At 39.7% G+C, this 18,129-nt stretch overlaps 2 protein-coding genes across 3 annotated transcripts; both read left to right on the forward strand.

Annotated features, from left to right (window-relative positions):
• The first annotated feature begins 2,969 nt into the window (after positions 1-2,969).
• On the forward strand, positions 2,970-6,104 carry LOC117551456. 2 transcript variants are annotated; one of them, XM_034224366.1, is made up of 9 exons: positions 2,970-3,085; positions 3,277-3,320; positions 3,474-3,500; positions 3,780-3,872; positions 4,065-4,115; positions 4,425-4,569; positions 5,006-5,077; positions 5,174-5,204; positions 5,908-6,104. In XM_034224366.1, the coding sequence occupies exons 1-9, from the start codon at positions 2,992-2,994 to the stop codon at positions 5,984-5,986; spliced, it is 636 nt and encodes a 211-aa protein (XP_034080257.1). In that variant the 5' UTR covers positions 2,970-2,991; the 3' UTR covers positions 5,987-6,104. The 2 variants fall into 2 exon arrangements, with proteins under 2 accessions (XP_034080257.1, XP_034080261.1); XM_034224370.1 differs by lacking the exon at positions 5,174-5,204 and having other exon boundaries at positions 5,908-6,097.
• Positions 6,105-6,473: 369 nt separating this feature from the next.
• LOC117551422 (probable tRNA pseudouridine synthase 1) lies at positions 6,474-17,697 on the forward strand. The gene is made up of 6 exons (XM_034224323.1): positions 6,474-6,479; positions 8,946-9,027; positions 9,168-9,240; positions 16,549-16,688; positions 16,801-16,857; positions 17,448-17,697. Exons 1-6 carry the CDS (start codon positions 6,474-6,476, stop codon positions 17,591-17,593), a joined length of 504 nt encoding a protein of 167 aa, XP_034080214.1. The 3' UTR covers positions 17,594-17,697.
• Positions 17,698-18,129: the final 432 nt, after the last annotated feature.

Genomic DNA, 18,129 nt, shown 5'->3' on the forward strand with positions numbered 1-18,129 from the left:
TTTACACAGGTTAGTTTACAGTAATATTCACATGAATCAGTCTGTTTATATTCACTGCTATGTAACTGTAACCTGAGAACCACTGAAACTACAACAGTCCAACTTTTAAAGAACAGTTCTTGTTGAGAAAAACAAGCATATCTGCCTTCTCAGGCATAGGGGAGAGTGGGGTAATTTGTGCCAAGGGGCAAGTATTGCCACCCCTGTTATCTAGAAAACCATAGAAGAAGTTGGTCATGTGACCACATATTTTTGAAGAGGCATCCATTTCAATCATCCTGCAAAGAAGGGAGACACATGGCTTGAGAGGTAAGCACATTTAAGTTAAAAAAACAATTTTTTGCCCTCCAAAGTAACATTTCTATGATCAAGGTTTTTTGATTGCTGTGTTTGAACAATTTAGACAACTTTGAAAACAGTTCACACATGTTTTAGTGCTTTAGTAAGCTACACCATGAGTCTATACAGTTAGCATGATGCTAGCTCAAAACAGCTGGGGGATGCATTTTTTTCAAAATGGTGGGCTTGGGGTGATTTGTGCCAAAGGGCCTGGGTTAAGTTGTGCCAGTGGCACAACTTACCCCAACTTATGATTATTTACTATATATTACTTTATTGTATGTTATTGTACATTGTATTCTTACATTTGATCACTAAAACTATGTGACATTCTTAATTTTAGACCAAAATCCATCATGCCACGCAAATACAAAAGGAAGACAGACAGGGTTTCAACTCCTCTTGAGGAGTTGGAAAGAGCAGTGAAAGAGGTGCAACAGGGGAAGACCATACGTCAGGTTGGAAAGGAGATGAAGATCTGCAGGATGACCATAAAAAGATATATGGATAAGAAAAAAATAGGAGAAGTAACAAAGCCAGGCTATGAAAGAACAGTAGTCGCCAAACGAGTCTTCAATGAGAACATGGAGAAAGAGCTGGCTGACCATATTAAGACACTAGCAGCAATGTTTCATGGCATAGGTGTCATGAAATGCCGTGAACTGGCTTTTGAGTTCGCACAAAGAAATAGCATTGACATTCCTGCCAGCTGGACCAGAGACGAAAAAGCAGGTTAGATCAAGTATAGGCTATTGGATAGCAGAGGTGGGACCAAGTCATTGTTTTGCAAGTCCGAGTCAAGTCTCAAGTCTTTGCGCTCAAGTCCAAGTCAAGTCTCAAGTCAGGATTGTAAGGGAAATTTCTGTGTAGCTATGCAGTGGGAGTCACCGACTCAGGAAGGAGACACGGTGGAGCAGGAGCTTTTGATGTCAAACACTGGAGGTTTATTTGGAGTTACGGCCGGAGGATTCACATCACAAGTCACGGTGAGACTGCACGGGTGGGTTGCCACGTCAATTCTGGAGAGCCTCTCCCTTGCCAGCCCATTTAACTGGTTCCACAGAGAGTCATCAACATGTTTTGATAAGATAGCTTTAGATAGTTTGGGCACACTAAGTTACCAGTTTCCGCCACTTATGGCCTTGGATATGTCATGCCCTGGAGTCCTCAAACAACAGAGAAGGAAGTGTCCCAGTGTACCCACAATACAGACCATCTGTGACCCAGTATTGACCGGTCACAGAATGGGAACAATAACATTATTGGCTGAAACAGCCTGTGTCCTTAAAGGAGGTAAACAGACGTCAAGGTTTGTCCTGTATGTCACATCTTGGCGTCTATGATAATTATTTCCCTAACAAGGATGGGAAAGTTCAAGTCAAGTCCAAGTCCTAAACTTTGACAAAACGAGTCTTAAACAAGTCATTATGTGCTTTTCACCAAATCTAATGACATCGATCAACAGAATAATACTTAATAATCAAACTGCTCTTTATTAGTCACATTCATAATTTAATAATCCATTTTCTCTCTGCTGGTAAAGTAACGTGTTTTTTTCTATTTGAAGAGGGATCAGTAAGGTAAGGCTACCGTGACGGTTTGATTCAGAAGGAGTTTAATGTATAAGATCCCTGATGTTGAGGTGACCAGAATGTTTATTTCCACTGTGTACAACATGTTGTAAGGGACCCACAATATATCTCTATGCAAGGGATAATGTGCAGCGAGGCAGTCTCTATGGGGAAGAGAACACCTGAATCTAGATCCCTCTGCAGATGGTACTTTAAGTATATTTTGATGCTAATACTTTTCTACTTTTACTTGTAACATTTTGAATGCAGGACTTTTTATTGTACAGGGTTCCTGCAGATTTCGCCAACTCAAATTTAAGACTTAACACCTTTTTAAGACCACTTTGAATAGAATTTAAGACCTATTTCACGGCAATAAAGTATGAAGGAAAATTGATATGAAAGAAGAAATACGTCCCATAATCACTTACAAAGTAAATGTATTCATGTTCAACATAAGAACAATGACTGAACACAACAGCATAACAGTACAGAACTGTGTTAGCGTGTTAGACAAAAAGTGTGTATGTGTCTGTGTGCTTGAGTGTGTGCGTGTGTGTGTGTGTGTGTGTGTGTGTGGGTGTGTTAGGGCTGTGCAATTAATCATATTTTAATCGCAATTACGATTTTGGCCTGCCACAATTACGAAAACAACATAATTGGAAAAAACGATTATTTTGCTTTGCTAGGTTGTGACAGTGCACCACAACATATTTGATCTAATGAATTTTTTAGTAATGTATCATTTATTTAATTAATTTTTGTATTGGTTTTTCAGTTGAATTATACGTTCAGGGTAATCAACAGTTAAAAAGATACTGTTCAAATTATTATTTGTTTTAAAGTTCAATAAATGGATGTTTTCAAAGTCAATGAATAATCGTATTTAATAATCATGATATTAATTATTGACCAACATAATCTTGATTATTGCCATAATCGAGCAGCCCTAGTGTGTGTGTGTGTGTGTGTGTGTGTGTGTGTGTGTGTGTGTGTGTGTGTGTGTGTGTGTGTGTGTGTGTGTGTGGCGCGGGCGGGCGGGCGGGCGGAGCAAGACACTTCAATATGGGAGAAGAAAAAAATGCAGCAATTCCAGACAACAATTCAGGAGTTGAGGGATGCAAACTTGGCCCTGAAAAATGAAAATGATCATTTGAAAGACCTCATAATAAAGCGTAAGTATTATTGTATTGCAATATTGGTTTAATACAATCGGATAGGACTTTTCTGTTTAGTAAATGTGCTGTCAATGGACCGTGTTACAACTTAGATGCAAATAGCATCCAAGTTGCTTGCAGCTATGGTGATCTGATGATTGTAATGGGTGTGATTTAATGTGTTCCCTTCTGTCACAACCTCACACTAGATATTCCTCAAATGAAGGAGGACATTGCCTCGCTTGCTGGAAGAGTAAGTTCCTCTTATTTGTATCACTTTATTTTACTTGTTACTTAATCAGAGGAGGAGATTTTTATGATGTTAGGTTGATTAGGGCAATTCACCTGCTGTTTGTATTTTTAATTGTTCAAAAATTATAACATACTGTCTTCCTTCTCTAACAAGTGTGCAGCAACCTCAAAACAATTGCAGGTGAGTAACATTTTTCTTGTTCTAAGGGTGCATATTTTATGGTGTGACTCTGTAGGAGGCAATAGTCTACAAATGTGTGTTTGTCCAGGGCTAATCTCATCAGTGCCAAATTGTTCATTGCCAACAGGCCAAGAACCTCCGCTTTCACATGTGTATTATATCATAATGGAAATCAAATCAATGGACAAAAACCTTGGACAAATTAGTCATATGTCATAGAAAGCTAACTACAAAATAATTTCATCCCCCTTTAATTCATCTTGCTTCAATTGTAAAAAGCCTCAACATACTGTGGCAGCTGCAGAGCCTCAGAAGAAGCAGCCTGGTGATGACGATGATGATGGTGGTGGTGATGGTGGAAATAACAACAAAGTAAGTAACAAGTCAAAAATGTATCTATAAGCTCTCAAGGCGGGAGGCGGGAAAACATATAGATTGGATATTTTTGCTATTTGACATAAAACAACGTATACAGTATAGGGTTATTTGTGTCCATATTGCCCAGTTATTACCACTGCAAAAGTTAACCGTATACATTTTGTCATGTCACTGTTTAATTTACAGATCCATGGAGAGAGAACCGAAGCTCCAGAGAAAACCGAAGCCCCAGAGACAGTAAGTAGATGCATATTCTTAAGGTATAGGTTACATGAAAATGTTATCTGGACAGTGGTTATGTTTTTGATGGGTAACTGCAAAACTGATGCATTACCGTGCGTGCCCATGTTAGATCAAGTTTAGGACAGTGATTTGTTACTTTAGTGCCTTTATCATTCTTGTGCAGTAGACAACTATTTACTACTGATCTATACAAACTATGTTAGTTTGTATAATGTTAATTAATAATCAATTGTGATATTCCATAAAATATATTTGTGAAAGTTGTAGGCCTACTAATACATTTATATGTGATGTATTTTTCAGATTGAAATTGTGAAGGGGTCAGGAGTCTTTTGCAAAAGAGATGCGTGGAAGGCATCCATCCATACCACCTCTGGCACAGCAATGGTGCGAACTCTCCTCCTCGGCACATTTCCCCTTGAAACCCTGCTTCAGAGCAACCTCAACGGTAAAAAAAAAAGCTACTGTTCAAAATCTCTTTAAATCAATCCTGTCATTAATAAAGAAAGGCAGTTTACACATGTGTTTTTCTTTCTAAACTGATTCACCTAAGAATGGAAAAACTGAACTATTTTCTTACTCTCTGTTTTCGCTGCTGCAATTTGTTGAGAGTAATGTTTTTTTTACAATTGTCCCACACTCTAGCCCAGTGGTTCTCAAACTTTATCATTTCAAGGACCCCCATAACTCAGAGTGTATGATTGGAAACCAAATGTGTATGGGTCTATTTGGAACACCCCCAAGGAACCTTGAGTGTCATTTGTCCCTGGACAACCACTCTAGCCTAAAGTGTGGGCCATTAGTATGTAAACATTAGCTGCTGCAGATCAGCAGGATTACCCACTTTTCATTTGCAAAATAATAATTATGAAATATTACTTTAGGTGGCAAGCCAAAGCGAGGTGATGGGGAGCAGCTGGAAGCCCTGGACCCAGGAAAAAAGGCGGCCATAATCGGTGAGTAAAAACGAATGAATTTAGAAAGGAAAATAAAAGTTAATAGAGATGCCTCAAGTTGACTACTTTAACCATCCCTGTTTCACTATTTATTAGCTATCAATGGTAGGATCAGGATCAGCATCAGGTAAGTGAGGACACCCATTAATGGTATCTGCACGGATTAGCACCTACTGTAGGGTGATCACTAACTTTTCAATTGCTCACTTCTTGATCACAGCTCTCTTCTAATAGAACCCATTTTCTGGGCTAGTGTGCTTCCACTGTGGTGGCCTTCTGTGTTATAGAATATGTATTCGTTAATAACCCCATGACACTAATTGTTCTCCTCTGCAGTGTTAAATAACCAGCATCTTCACCCTTAATCAATGACCATGCCCTTTGTACTGTGTTTGTGCCATATCATGTCTTTAATTAATTTTCTTGATTGCAATGCATATCTTATTGCTCTTCTGGTAAACAACCTGTGACTCTGTTGTTTGTATACAAGTGAAGTTCATGTGATGTCATTTTTTTTAAAAACAGTATTTTGAAAAGCCAAACTTTACCTAATTCTAACTAATAATTGTAAACTTAGCAGCTGTAAATGCACTGACTTTTCAGATAATTCAAAAATAATAGTAATGATATATGAAACAAATCACTAATAAAATAGATCATCTGTTTGAATAAAGGATTTGGGCTTTATCTGCCAATAAACTCACAGGGGAGCTCGTGTACACTACACCAGGTGGTTTGGCAAAACTTTGGAGTGGAATGCTTGGAGTCTGTAGAAGACTTGGAGCATTTTTACACTGTCATCTCATTATGTCCATTTCTTTTCTCTGTAGAGGCAACAATGAAGAAGTGGCCACACACAACGAAGGGCCAGCTGGGTACAGCCATCAACAACAAGCTGACAGAGCTTAGGGCTCGCCAAAAGCAGACAAAATAATTGACATTTATTGACAATAAATGTATGTTAATGACTTATACATTTTGTGTGTTGTATTTTTTTATGTAGGTAGGATATGTATAAACCTTGAAGGTGTAAATAAACATATATGCACATATAGGCTAAACTTATATGCGCATATATGTGAAACTTATATGCACATACATGTTTTACATATATGTGCATATATGTGAAACCTATATGTGCATATATGTGCAACCTATATGTGCATATATGTGAAACCTATATGTGCATATATGTGAAACCTATATGTGCATATATGTGCATATACAATGCACCCATATATGTACATATATGTGTGTGCATATATGTGCATATATGGATATGTACATATATGTTCAGAGACATATATGTAGGGGTCCAATTTCAGATATGTCACATATATGTTAAACATATATGTGACATATATTAAAAATATATAGGTTCATATATATTCCTTCCATGTGGGTAAACTCAGACATAATACTAATTGTTGTTGAAACCTTTTGCGCTGTTGCTGCAAAATGGAAACTTTGTTGGTTATCTGTTCCAACTGGCCACTGGAATCAGATAATTAATATAAGTTGAAGTTCAATTACAGATTTAAAAATAGTTTAACATTCTTTATTAAACTGCTTCAAATTATTTCTCGTATCAACCAATTGGTCTCCATAGACATTACTAAAATTCTAATAGTTGTTAAACTATTGACAGGTTTTCTGAAACTGAGCTTATGAACAAAAGAGTAAAGGTTGCTGGTTAAGCCAGGATCAATATATGTGTTGAAGTTTTTATTGTGTGCATAATAAATGTGTTAAATTAATTGAGCAATTCTTTAAAAAGTATAATGTTGCAATCTCTTTGAAATAAGTAATTAGTTAAAAAAATAGATGTTGTTTTCCAAGGGCCTCTCCTTCACAGGCCTACACTTTAAATCATGAGACTTTCAAATCATAACAGACAGAGATCAGTATCACTTTGTGTTGCAGGCCAAATCCATAGGGGTTCTACTCGAGCCCAATTGAAATACCATAAAGAAAGTATTGAACCCAGCTCAAGCTAAATGTCAAATGTATTTAATACAAGTGTTTTGATTTATTTAAAATGTTCCAGTCTAGCTTCCTTCGAGTTCAGTCTAAGCAACACATTGTTCCTCATAACAATCTCACTGCTGTCCCAAATGTTTTAACCTTGGGCAGACAAGCTGTTCACACACACACACACACACACACACACACACACACACACACACACACACACACACACACACACACACACACACACACACACACACACACACACACACACACACACACACACACACACACACACACACACACACACACACACACACACACACACACACACTCACTCTTTGGATGAGTATTCCCCTTATCCACATTGTACATTGTTGCCTTCTTTAGAGTTATTAGTAATTTAAGATTAATTATTAAATTAAATGTGGTACATAAGATACAATAAATAAAATAACTTTGACTTGATAATTTTGTTCACAACATTAGACCTGTCCTCTAATCTCTACTAGAATAAGATACGTGTGCATGTGTGGGTGTTTTAACACTCCCGTAATGTACCTAATCTTGTTATCCTTTTCATTACAGAGCTGGGAAAATGGTGTATTGCTTAGATTCTGATCCGTGCATGTCCAATTTTGACTGACTTTAGTTCTAATGTTAACTTGAGTTTGACTTCAACCCATAAATAATTATTTAAATTAACTCTAAATTTCACATTATGATGGATTAGTGTTCCACATTTTTCCCACTAATTTGTTTTATTATTAGGCCAAAGGTAAAGAGAGACATTGATGACCTTGTGTCCCTTTTGTTGGTACGTGGTTCCATTTTGTCTATGGCCTTGGACGGCTTCACTAAGAGTCACCCAGTTCTACCCTGCTAAAGTCCGGCTGAGTGCAGTCACAGAGATGCTATGGCTGCTCTACATGACATTAATGGTCTGATCCGAGAATGGACACCATTTCCTGCTCCCAGAGAGAATGACTGAAAACTGAATATTACAGCCGTTGATACTGTCTCACGTGGGTCTGCTCCCCCCACCGAGCCATGAACTGAAAGCTTGACCTCTGCTTTGAACACTTGGAAGCCTCCCTGTCACACCAGCACCAACCCTTGGGTCAGTCAGATGAGACTAACGGCTTCACTTAGGGCATTTGGGTCAGATACATGACTCTCGTTACCGCAGTGTTTTTTTTTTTTTAAGGCTATTCATACTGCTATGCAGACAGCCTGTCCTCCTACAAAAAACGACCATATAGGTTGATTGTTCAGCAGCTAAATACGACCCAGAGTCACGTTTTAAAGTGTAGCACCTCTAGTGGTCGTGTAAGAAACAACATGCTCCCGTCGATTGCAAACGCTCCGGAGGGTCGTTTATTCACAAATAACCCTCTCTGGAAAATCCTAAATTGTGGAATAGTTTGGCCATTAAAATGCTTTTTTATTAGATTTCTAGCGAGAAGTGTATATTGTACTTTTATAATCTACGTCCAGTAGATGTGTAGGATCTACAGTTTTTTTCTTAAAGGCCCCTTTAAGTTATTATTATTATTTTTCTCTGCTTCTGAGAAGCTAATGTATACGTTATACAGTTATTTCTGCAAGAAAATTACAATAAAATGACTGTTTAATCTTCACATCTTGCATTCATGTCTATAATTTTTAGCACCAAATTATTGAAAAGTATCGATAAGAGTATGGAAAAATACGATACCCATCCCTAGTGAAAAGTTATTTAAACCCTACCAGATATTCATATCATTTTATATAAAGATATTATAGGTATATTATACAAAATAAAGATAAACTGGGTTAACTAGCGCCTACCTTTTGACCTAATATGAGGTATTTAAAATGAGTAGCATGACATGTTTAATAGTGATAGTTTGTTTTTCAGAAATATGTTGCTGTGGGGCAACTGGGCAAAGCAACAGACACTCTTGATGCCACTGGCAGTGTGGTGATGGAGAAAGACTTTGGTAAATATTGATTTGATATATGTATAATAATTTCAAAGGAGCAGTTATCCCAATTCAGCAGTCTATTTGTGTTGTTATCCCCCCCTTTTTGCACTTTTCATATAAACAGTGAAATATGTTTATAAAATGTTTGTCCACAGAACACGTAACCTGGTTGGAAGTTGAGGAGAAATTGAAAACGTTCACTGGTGACATCATGCAAGTTCCTCCATTGTGAGTGAAGCCTCCTATCTGAGAAGATGTAGTCATAGCAGTTACATTTGTAAATGTTAGCGTAAACTGGGTTCAACCTGCTGATCTAATGAGACGAAAGAAATGCCATTCACTGTTCATATTCATGCTCCTAAAGTCATGTAGCCACCATAGACCCTTCATGTTCCTGCTCCTAAAGTCATGTAGCCACCATAGACCCTTCATGTTCCTGCTCCTAAAGTCATGTAGCCACCATAGACCCTTCATATTCATGCTCCTAAAGTCATGTAGCCACCATAGACCCTTCATGTTCCTGCTCCTAAAGTCATGTAGCCACCATAGACCCTTCATATTCATGCTCCTAAAGTCATGTAGCCACCATAGACCCTTCATGTTCATGCTCCTAACATCATGTAGCCACCATAGACCCTTCATGTTCCTGCTCCTAACATCATGTAGCCACCATAGACCCTTCATGTTCCTTCTCCTAAAGTCATGTATAGCCACCATAGACCCTTCATGTTCATGCTCCTAACATCATGTAGCCACCATAGACCCTTCATGTTCATGCTCCTAACATCATGTAGCCACCATAGACCCTTCATGTTCCTGCTCCTAAAGTCATGTAGCCACCATAGACCCTTCATGTTCATGCTCCTAAAGTCATGTAGCCACCATAGACCCTCCCTTCATGTTCATGCTCCTAAAGTCATGTAGCCACCATAGACCCTTCATATTCATGCTCCTAAAGTCATGTAGCCACCATAGACCCTTCATGTTCCTGCTCCTAAAGTCATGTAGCCACCATAGACCCTTCATATTCATGCTCCTAAAGTCATGTAGCCACCATAGACCCTTCATGTTCATGCTCCTAACATCATGTAGCCACCATAGACCCTTCATGTTCATGCTCCTAAAGTCATGTAGCCACCATAGACCCTTCATGTTCATGCTCCTAAAGTCATGTAGCCACCATAGACCCTTCATGAGTTTTCTTATCACTGGAGAAAACTGAACGTGAAGCAGATGTAATAAATGTTGCATTGCTGCAGAGCCTTATATGTAATACGTCATGATATACTTTATTGTCCCCATAAGAAAAAAGTGGGACTGGACTCTAGAGTCTGGACTACTGTCTTATAGATAAGACATAAACATATTTACACATTAATGTTGTACTAAAACAAAGACACACCTATTGACTATGTGCCTATACTATATTGACCTAGTGCACAACTCTCTCGGCCAACATTTACTTTACTTACACAAGTATATTTCAAACATTTTTTTAATTTAAATGTACATACGGCATGCAAATAAATGGCCCTATTATTTTTTGATGTAAACAGGACTTCATTTCCTGTGTAAAATGCTGCTAAAGATATTCAAGATTCCACAGAAATATAATTTCAGATTTTGATAGGAGCAATGAGTGTTTTGAACTCTGCGTAGTCTCTAAGAAGAGATCAAACCATCAGAAGAAAAGATGTGAACCTCGCAGCCTCTAGAGGTCACACTTTAGATTTGTATTGTGAAACTGAATACCTCCTGCCACCAGCAGGATCCCTTCATGTAGCTACATATAACTCTGTAAATAGTCATAAGCTTTATTTGTCCAGCACTTTTTGCAACAGAAAATAACACATTCAATTTAAGATGGAGGATAAAACACATTATCACACATGCAGCACGTTTACATAATACAAACATAATTCCCCAAAAGTATGGGAAGCAGAAGATTAAAAACAATAGATAACTCACTCAGTAAAACCAAGACAGAAAGAAGACACAATTGCTTGCTTATCTTTCTTACAGTGCAGACGCTTTTCTGCTTGCTCTTGCCTCTGCTTACTTTTTATGCTGATTTTCCTATTCTTATTCTCTGAAAACTTCGAGCAGCGGCTCCTGGACATTAACTTATCACTGGGACAGTTCATCTTCGTAAATAGACGGAGGGTTTCAGCCATATTTCAACATTTTTACGACGACGTCAGTCTTACAATAGCGTGGCCTAGCAACAGCTAAAGCCTGGTAGGCTACTGCTATTTAGCTAGTTGGTAGCAAAATGCCTCCGTTCTCTACAGATGACTTCCAGAAACTTATACAGAAGATGGCTGTGTTGGAAATGAAAATTCAACGGTTGGAAGTTAACGTGGAAGTGAATGGACTATGTCGTGGGAATGACACGACTTTACCAGTGTTGCAAAATAATGTAGAAGGGTATGCTAACTCACAGCTAGTTAGCAGCTACAAGGATTCCAAGGAACAGGAGGGCTGTGTACCGGGTAATAAATCTACAAGTGGTAGTCCTCCCTGGAGCTCTCTGGGTGCAAAGCCTAAGAGTAAATCATTTCCATGGGATTTGGGAGGACGGATAACAGGCAGAGCCCAGAGCTCCGAAATCTGTGATGCGACCGGCTGGCCTGCATTGTTATCACCCAGGAAGAGCGCCTCTTCAACCCCTATTCATACTAGGAAACAGCAGTGGACAGCTGCTAAAGGGAGAATTACAAACAATCCTCCTAAACCACCAAGTGTGCCAATCCAGAACAGATACGCTCCGCTGACCGAGAACCGGAGATCTGATGACCTGGATAACCTGTCCTCTTCACACAGCAGGGTAAGGACCAATAGCTACTCTAAAAGTAAAAGGCTAGAGGGAAAGCTAACGACTGGGCCTGAAACTCTGATTGTGGGGTGACTCTGCTGTAAGAGATGTAAAAGGTCTGTGTAATAAGAACAACACCAAAGTACTCTGTTTTCCCAAGGATATGGTCTCTGACTTGGCTGAGAAGATCCTGCATATTGGGGCTGAACATCCGACTGTGAAGAATGTGGTACTGCACATTGGAACAAATGATGTTGTGAAACAACAGTCAGAAGTGCTGAAAGAAGACTTTAAATGTTTGTTGGAAACTGCCAGCTCTCTAAATGCAGAGGTGTTCATCAGTGGCCCTCTACCGCCAGTCAGAAGAGGAGTGGAGAGATTCAGCAGATTGTTTGCACTGAACACCTGGCTTTCAACGGCCTGTACTGACCATTCTGTTCATTTTATTGACAATTTTAACTTTTTCTGGGATCGCAGACATCTTTTCAAGGCAAATGGAGTTTGCCTGAACAAGTCAGGAGTGAAATTGTTTATCTCTAACATATTCAACTGCCTGCGTCATCAATCTGTTCCCTCTGCCAAGGACAAGCGGCAAGAGGAATCAAAACAGGAGAAAGACACAACACATCACACAGAAAACCCTGAAGAATTATCACTGCACCCGCCTGAGGAATGTTCTGATTATGGGAGACCTATGAGACAAATGGAGGAGTCTCCACTGCCCGTCACCCCCCCCCTGTCAACGCCTTTGAGGATACTCCGTTCACCCTTTCACCCTCGCCCACCCTCCTGGAGATCGATGAACACACAAAGGAGATACAGAGGGTTGGCACCGATTCCTTCCTGGAGTTCAAAGACCAAACGAAGGCGATACGCAGGGCTGGCACCATGTCCTTTACCCCCGCTCCTCAACGAAGCCCACCAAAATCACCGCGGAGACGCGCACCATCTCCCCCGTCCTCATCACCGCGCCTACGTCAACCACCTCCCCCCCCTGGCAGCATGTCCTCTACCCCCGCACCATCTCGCCCGTCTCCATCACCGTGCCTACGTCGACCACCTCCCCTCCCTTCGAGGGGGCATCTGCAGTCTCCGAAGCCTGATAAGGATGTGTGTGTACAAAACACAACAAACTCTTACTGATATGTGATGGGTCCAGGCTCAAGGGCGTATGGCACTCTCAACTCTTTCCAGGACATGTCGGGGCCCTGCCTGCCAGTAGCTTTGCCGATATCTGTGTTGATAGGTAATAGATTAAGAGCGGTGAATCATAGAAACAGGAAGCGCTCAAACGTTTGTGTGAGTGTATCTAATTTAGCAGTGATTCCATGTCAGCCACAGCTTGTTACAAAAAACATGACTGATAGTGTGTTTAAAAAACTTAAACTAGCTTTATTAAATGTCAGGTCTTTGGCAGGAAAAACATTTTTAATCAATGATTTTATCACTGAGCACAATCTCGATTTTATGTTTTTAACAGAAACTTGGATTGAACAAAATAACAGTGCAGCTGTTCTTATCGAATCAACCCCTCCCAACTTTAGTTTTATGAGTCAGGAAAGAATGCATAAGAAAGGGGGTGGAGTTGCTATTCTGTTCAATGATTCCCTTCAATGCAGGAAGACATCGTATGGAAACTTTGATTCTTTTGAATATGTGGCCCTTCAGCTGAAATGCTCCTCTCGAGCTCTGTTCCTAAATATCTATAGACCACCCAAATACTGTGCAAGCTTTTTTGATGACTTTACTGAACTGCTGTCTATAGTGTGTATTGACTTTGACCGTCTAGTCATTGTTGGTGATTTTAACATCCATGTTGACAACCCCCAGGACAGAGGGGCTAAAGAACTATTTTGTGTTCTTGATAGCTATGGACTGACTCAGCATGTGACGGAGCCCACGCACAATAAGGGGCACACTCTGGACTTAATTATCTCAAAGGGTCTGAATATCTCTGAGGTTGTGGTGACTGATGTTGCACTCTCTGACCATTCCTGTGTTTTCTTTGAGAGCTCTATTTCTGTTCACAAACATGTTCAAAAAGAGGTAACCACAAAGCGATATTTAACTGAAAATACTAGGGAAATGTTTACTCAGAATTTCTCTTCCACACTTGCCCCTGCCAACATCTCAGTAAATGAGCTAGTAGATCATTTTAATTCAAAAATTAAAAATGTTATAGATGCCATTGCTCCAACTAGGTTAAAGGAAGTGTCTGGCAAGAAAATATCTCCATGGAGAAAGGCCATGACCGTGAAAACAGAAAAAAGAGAATGTCGAAAAGCTGAACGCAGGTGGCGAAAAACAAATCTCCAGGTTCACTTTGAAATCTATAAAGAGAGACTTGGCCTTTATAATTTGGAATTGAAAAACGCACGACAATCGTTCTTCTCTGACATCATTACCAAAAACAAAAACAACGCACGTGCCTTGTTTGCTACCGTCGACAGACTAACTAACCCCCCAGTGTCAGTAGCCTCTGAATTTCTATCCACCAGGGCGTGCAATGATTTTGCCTCCTTCTTCACTGACAAAATTCAGAAAATCAGACAAGCAGTCAGTGCCTCTGCATCAGGAACAGCAAATGTATTGTCCCTATCTCCACTTAACATCAATTCAGACATCATGACACAATTCCATCAGATTAATGATAAAAACCTAGAGGACATTATACAACTTTTGAAATCCTCCTCCTGCTGCCTTGATATTATTCCAACAGGATTTTTCAAAGATGTTTTGCCTTGCATGGCCTCAGATCTACTTCATATAGTAAACAAATCTCTTCACTCAGGTATTTTTCCACAGGCCCTGAAAACTGCAGTCATTAAACCGCTCTTAAAAAAGAATAATCTAGATGCTTCAGTAATGAACAATTACAGGCCCATATCAAACCTGCCATTTCTAGGTAAAATCATTGAAAAAGTTGTTTTTCAACAGTTGAGTAATTTCTTGCATTTAAATAACTGTTTTGGTGTGTTCCAGTCAGGCTTTCGTCCAAACCACAGCACTGAGACTGCTCTTGTAAAGGTCTTTAATGACATCCACTTAAACACAGACAGTGGCAGAACTTCAGTGTTAGTATTATTAGATCTCAGTGCTGTGTTTGACACTGTTGACCACAGCATATTACTAGACCGACTGGAAAACTGGGTGGGACTTTCGGAAACAGTTCTGAATTGGTTTGAATCCTACTTAAAGGACAGAAACAACTTTGTTTCTATAGGTAAATACACATCTGAGTTGACAAATATGACATGTGGGGTTCCTCAAGGCTCCATCTTGGGGCCTCTTCTCTTTAACATCTACATGCTACCACTGGCTCAGATAATGAAGAACAACAAAATAAGTTACCATAGCTATGCAGATGACACACAAATTTACATAACAATTTCACCAGGAGACTATGCTCCAATTCAAACACTGAGTAAGTGCATTGAACAAATCAATGACTGGATGTGTCAGAACTTTCTCCAATTAAACAAAGATAAAACTGAGGTAATGGTTTTTGGAGCCAAGTCAGAACGTATAAAAGTTAGCACTGAGCTTCAGTGTGCAATGTTCAAAACAACAGATAAAGCCAGAAATCTAGGTGTAGTCATGGACTCTGACCTGAGTTTCAACAGTCACATTAAAACTGTTACTAAATCAGCCTACTATCACCTAAAGAGCATATCTAGGATTAAAAGACTAATGTCACAGCAGGATTTGGAAAAACTTGTCCATGCTTTTATCTTCAGTAGACTCGACAACTGCAATGGTGTCTTCACAGGTCTCACTAAAAAATCTATTAGGAAGCTGCAGCTAATTCAGAACGCCGCTGCTCGAGTCCTCACTAACACTAAGAAAGTGGATCACATCACTCCTGTTCTGAAGTCTTTACACTGGCTTCCTGTGTGTCAAAGAATAGATTTCAAAATACTGCTGCTGGTTTATAAAGCACTGAATGGTTTAGGCCCAAAATACATTTCTGACCTCCTGCTAAATTATGAACCATCCAGATCTCTCAGGTCTTCAGGGACTGGTCAGCTTTCTGTCCCTAGAGTCAGAACTAAACATGGTAAAGCAGCGTTCAGTTATTATGCTCCAAATATCTGGAACAAACTCCCAGAAACCTGCAGGTCCGCTACAACTCTGACTACTTTTAAATCCAGGCTGAAGACTTTTCTTTTTGTCGCTGCTTTTAATTGAACTATTCATATCTTAGACTGCACTGTAACTTTTATCCATGTACTTTTTTTCTTTTAATGTTTAATTGACTGATTTTAAATGCCATTTTCTTAATCTCTTTCATTTTTTGTAAAGCACTTTGAATTGCCTTGTGTTGAAAAGTGCTATATAAATAAACTTGCCTTGCCTTGCCTTGCCTTGCCTTGCCTTGCCTTAAGAAATACTATGCATTTAGAAATATAAATGCAAAACAAAGGCCTATATAAATAAATACAGATCGTTTAATTGATCAAAGTACATTTCCAGCTGTTTCACCCTCGTATAGTTTCAGGTTAGGTGTTTTTTGGGGGGGAATTTGGGGAATATTTGAAAAGCCTGCTGCAGAGGACCTTAGTGTTTGATCAGGGATATAACCGATAGAGGACATAAAAGAATGCTAGACCATTCAGAGCTTCGTATACTAGTTGAAGGATTTTAAAATGTGTATTTGATATGTTCTAATTGCAGCTCATCCCTTCAGCATGATGCGATTTATACATTTCTGTCAACCCCAGCTACTCTGCACTGAAGAAGGACGGCCAGCGCCTGTCTGTCCTGCTGAAGAAGGGCCACAAGGTGGAGGCCAAACCAGCGCGGGCTGTCACCGTGTACAACCTGACCCTGCAGGAGTTCACCGCCCCGCTCTTCACCCTGGGTCAGCACACGCTCTCTTCATCTCCGCAATACTGACTTATGACTTTCTGTTATCTAATGTCATTTCCTTCTTTTTCCCTTTTTGTATTTCCCACATGTTGTTTCTCTGACAGATATTGAGTGCGGTGGTGGATTTTATGTCAGAAGTTTGGTGGATGACCTGGGAAAAGGTGAGATTGTATTTCGAGAGATTGAATCATTTACTCCTCAAGGCAAGTTTATTTATATAGCACCTTTCAACACAAGGCAATTCAAAGTGCTTTACAAAAAGGAAAGACATTAAGAAAATGGCATTTAAAAACAGTAAAAGATAATAAAATAAACATTAAAAAAAATACATGAATACAATTTACAGTGCAGTATAAGATAGGAATAGTTCAATTAAAAGCAGCGGCAAATAGAGAAGTCTTCAGCCTGGATTTAAAAGTAGTAAAAGTTGCAGCGGACCTGCAGGTTTCTGGGAGTTTGTTCCAGATATTTGGAGCATAATAAGTGAACTTCTCCATGTTTAGTTCTGACTCTGGGGACAGAAAACAGACCAGAAGACCTGAGAGATCTGGATGGTTCATCATTTAGCAGATCAGAAATGTATTTTGGGCCTAAACCATTCAAAGCTTTATAAACCAGCAGCAGTATTTTGAAATCAATTCTTTGACACACAGGAAGCCAGTGTAAAGACTTCAGAACTGGAGTGATGTAGTTGACTAATCAATCAGAAACCAGCCCTGCTAACACCTGTGTGTGTGCCTGTGTGCTGCAGCTCTGTCGTCATGTGCTCATGTGAAGGAGCTAACCCGGACCAAGCAGGGCCAGTTCACCCTGGAGGAGCACGCCCTGCAGGAGGAGCAGTGGAGCCTGGAGCACATCCTGAGGGCCCTGCAGCCCTGCCCCGAGGCCCTCAGCTGAGCAGGAGGAGTGGCCACATGGAGCATCTTCTGTCAAAAAGGAGCATGGCCGGACAATAAGGAGAGCCTACTCCTGGCGTTCCATACCAAAAAAAAATCACAGCATTTATTTTAAATTGTTAATTTCACAACTGTATCTGGACAACTCATCACCGCTGTTGTGTAACGGACTAGCATCGACCCTTTGGATTTTATAACGGGTTTGTGCTACAATATATTTGTTTCAATAGTTTTTTACCATGTACTTCCACGAGAAGATTCTTGCTCTCATATTTGGAATGAAGGAGCTTCAGCTCTCAGTCTGACAGCAAGGCGACAGAAGCACAACACTCACTGGCAGCAATATCCAGGATCTTCTCAGACCATCTGCTCAAATAAATGGGCCTTTTGGTCGATATCTGTGTTGATGCCGATATCTGTGTTGATAGGTAATAGATTAAGAGCGGTGAATCAGCTTAGAAACAGGAAGTGCTCAAACGTTCGTGTGAGTTTATCAAATTTAGCAGTGATTCCATTTCAGCCACAGCTTGTCACAAA

Source organism: Gymnodraco acuticeps, unplaced genomic scaffold, assembly GCF_902827175.1.
Source record: "Gymnodraco acuticeps unplaced genomic scaffold, fGymAcu1.1, whole genome shotgun sequence".
Lineage (NCBI taxonomy): Eukaryota > Metazoa > Chordata > Actinopteri > Perciformes > Bathydraconidae > Gymnodraco > Gymnodraco acuticeps.

What these genes read in the sequence shown, in the direction of transcription:
- LOC117551456 (XM_034224366.1), top strand. Translation starts at nt 2,992, where the DNA reads ATGCAGCAATTCCAGACAACAATTCAGGAGTTGAGGGATGCAAACTTG. An exon ending in ATGGTGGAAATAACAACAAA is followed by an intron (nt 3,873 to 4,064) that starts GTAAGTAACAAG and finishes TTTAATTTACAG; the next exon opens with ATCCATGGAGAGAGAACCGA. An exon ending in AAACCGAAGCCCCAGAGACA is followed by an intron (nt 4,116 to 4,424) that starts GTAAGTAGATGC and finishes TGTATTTTTCAG; the next exon opens with ATTGAAATTGTGAAGGGGTC.
- LOC117551422 (XM_034224323.1), top strand. An exon ending in ATCATGCAAGTTCCTCCATT is followed by an intron (nt 9,241 to 16,548) that starts GTGAGTGAAGCC and finishes TGTCAACCCCAG; the next exon opens with CTACTCTGCACTGAAGAAGG. An exon ending in CGCCCCGCTCTTCACCCTGG is followed by an intron (nt 16,689 to 16,800) that starts GTCAGCACACGC and finishes TTTCTCTGACAG; the next exon opens with ATATTGAGTGCGGTGGTGGA.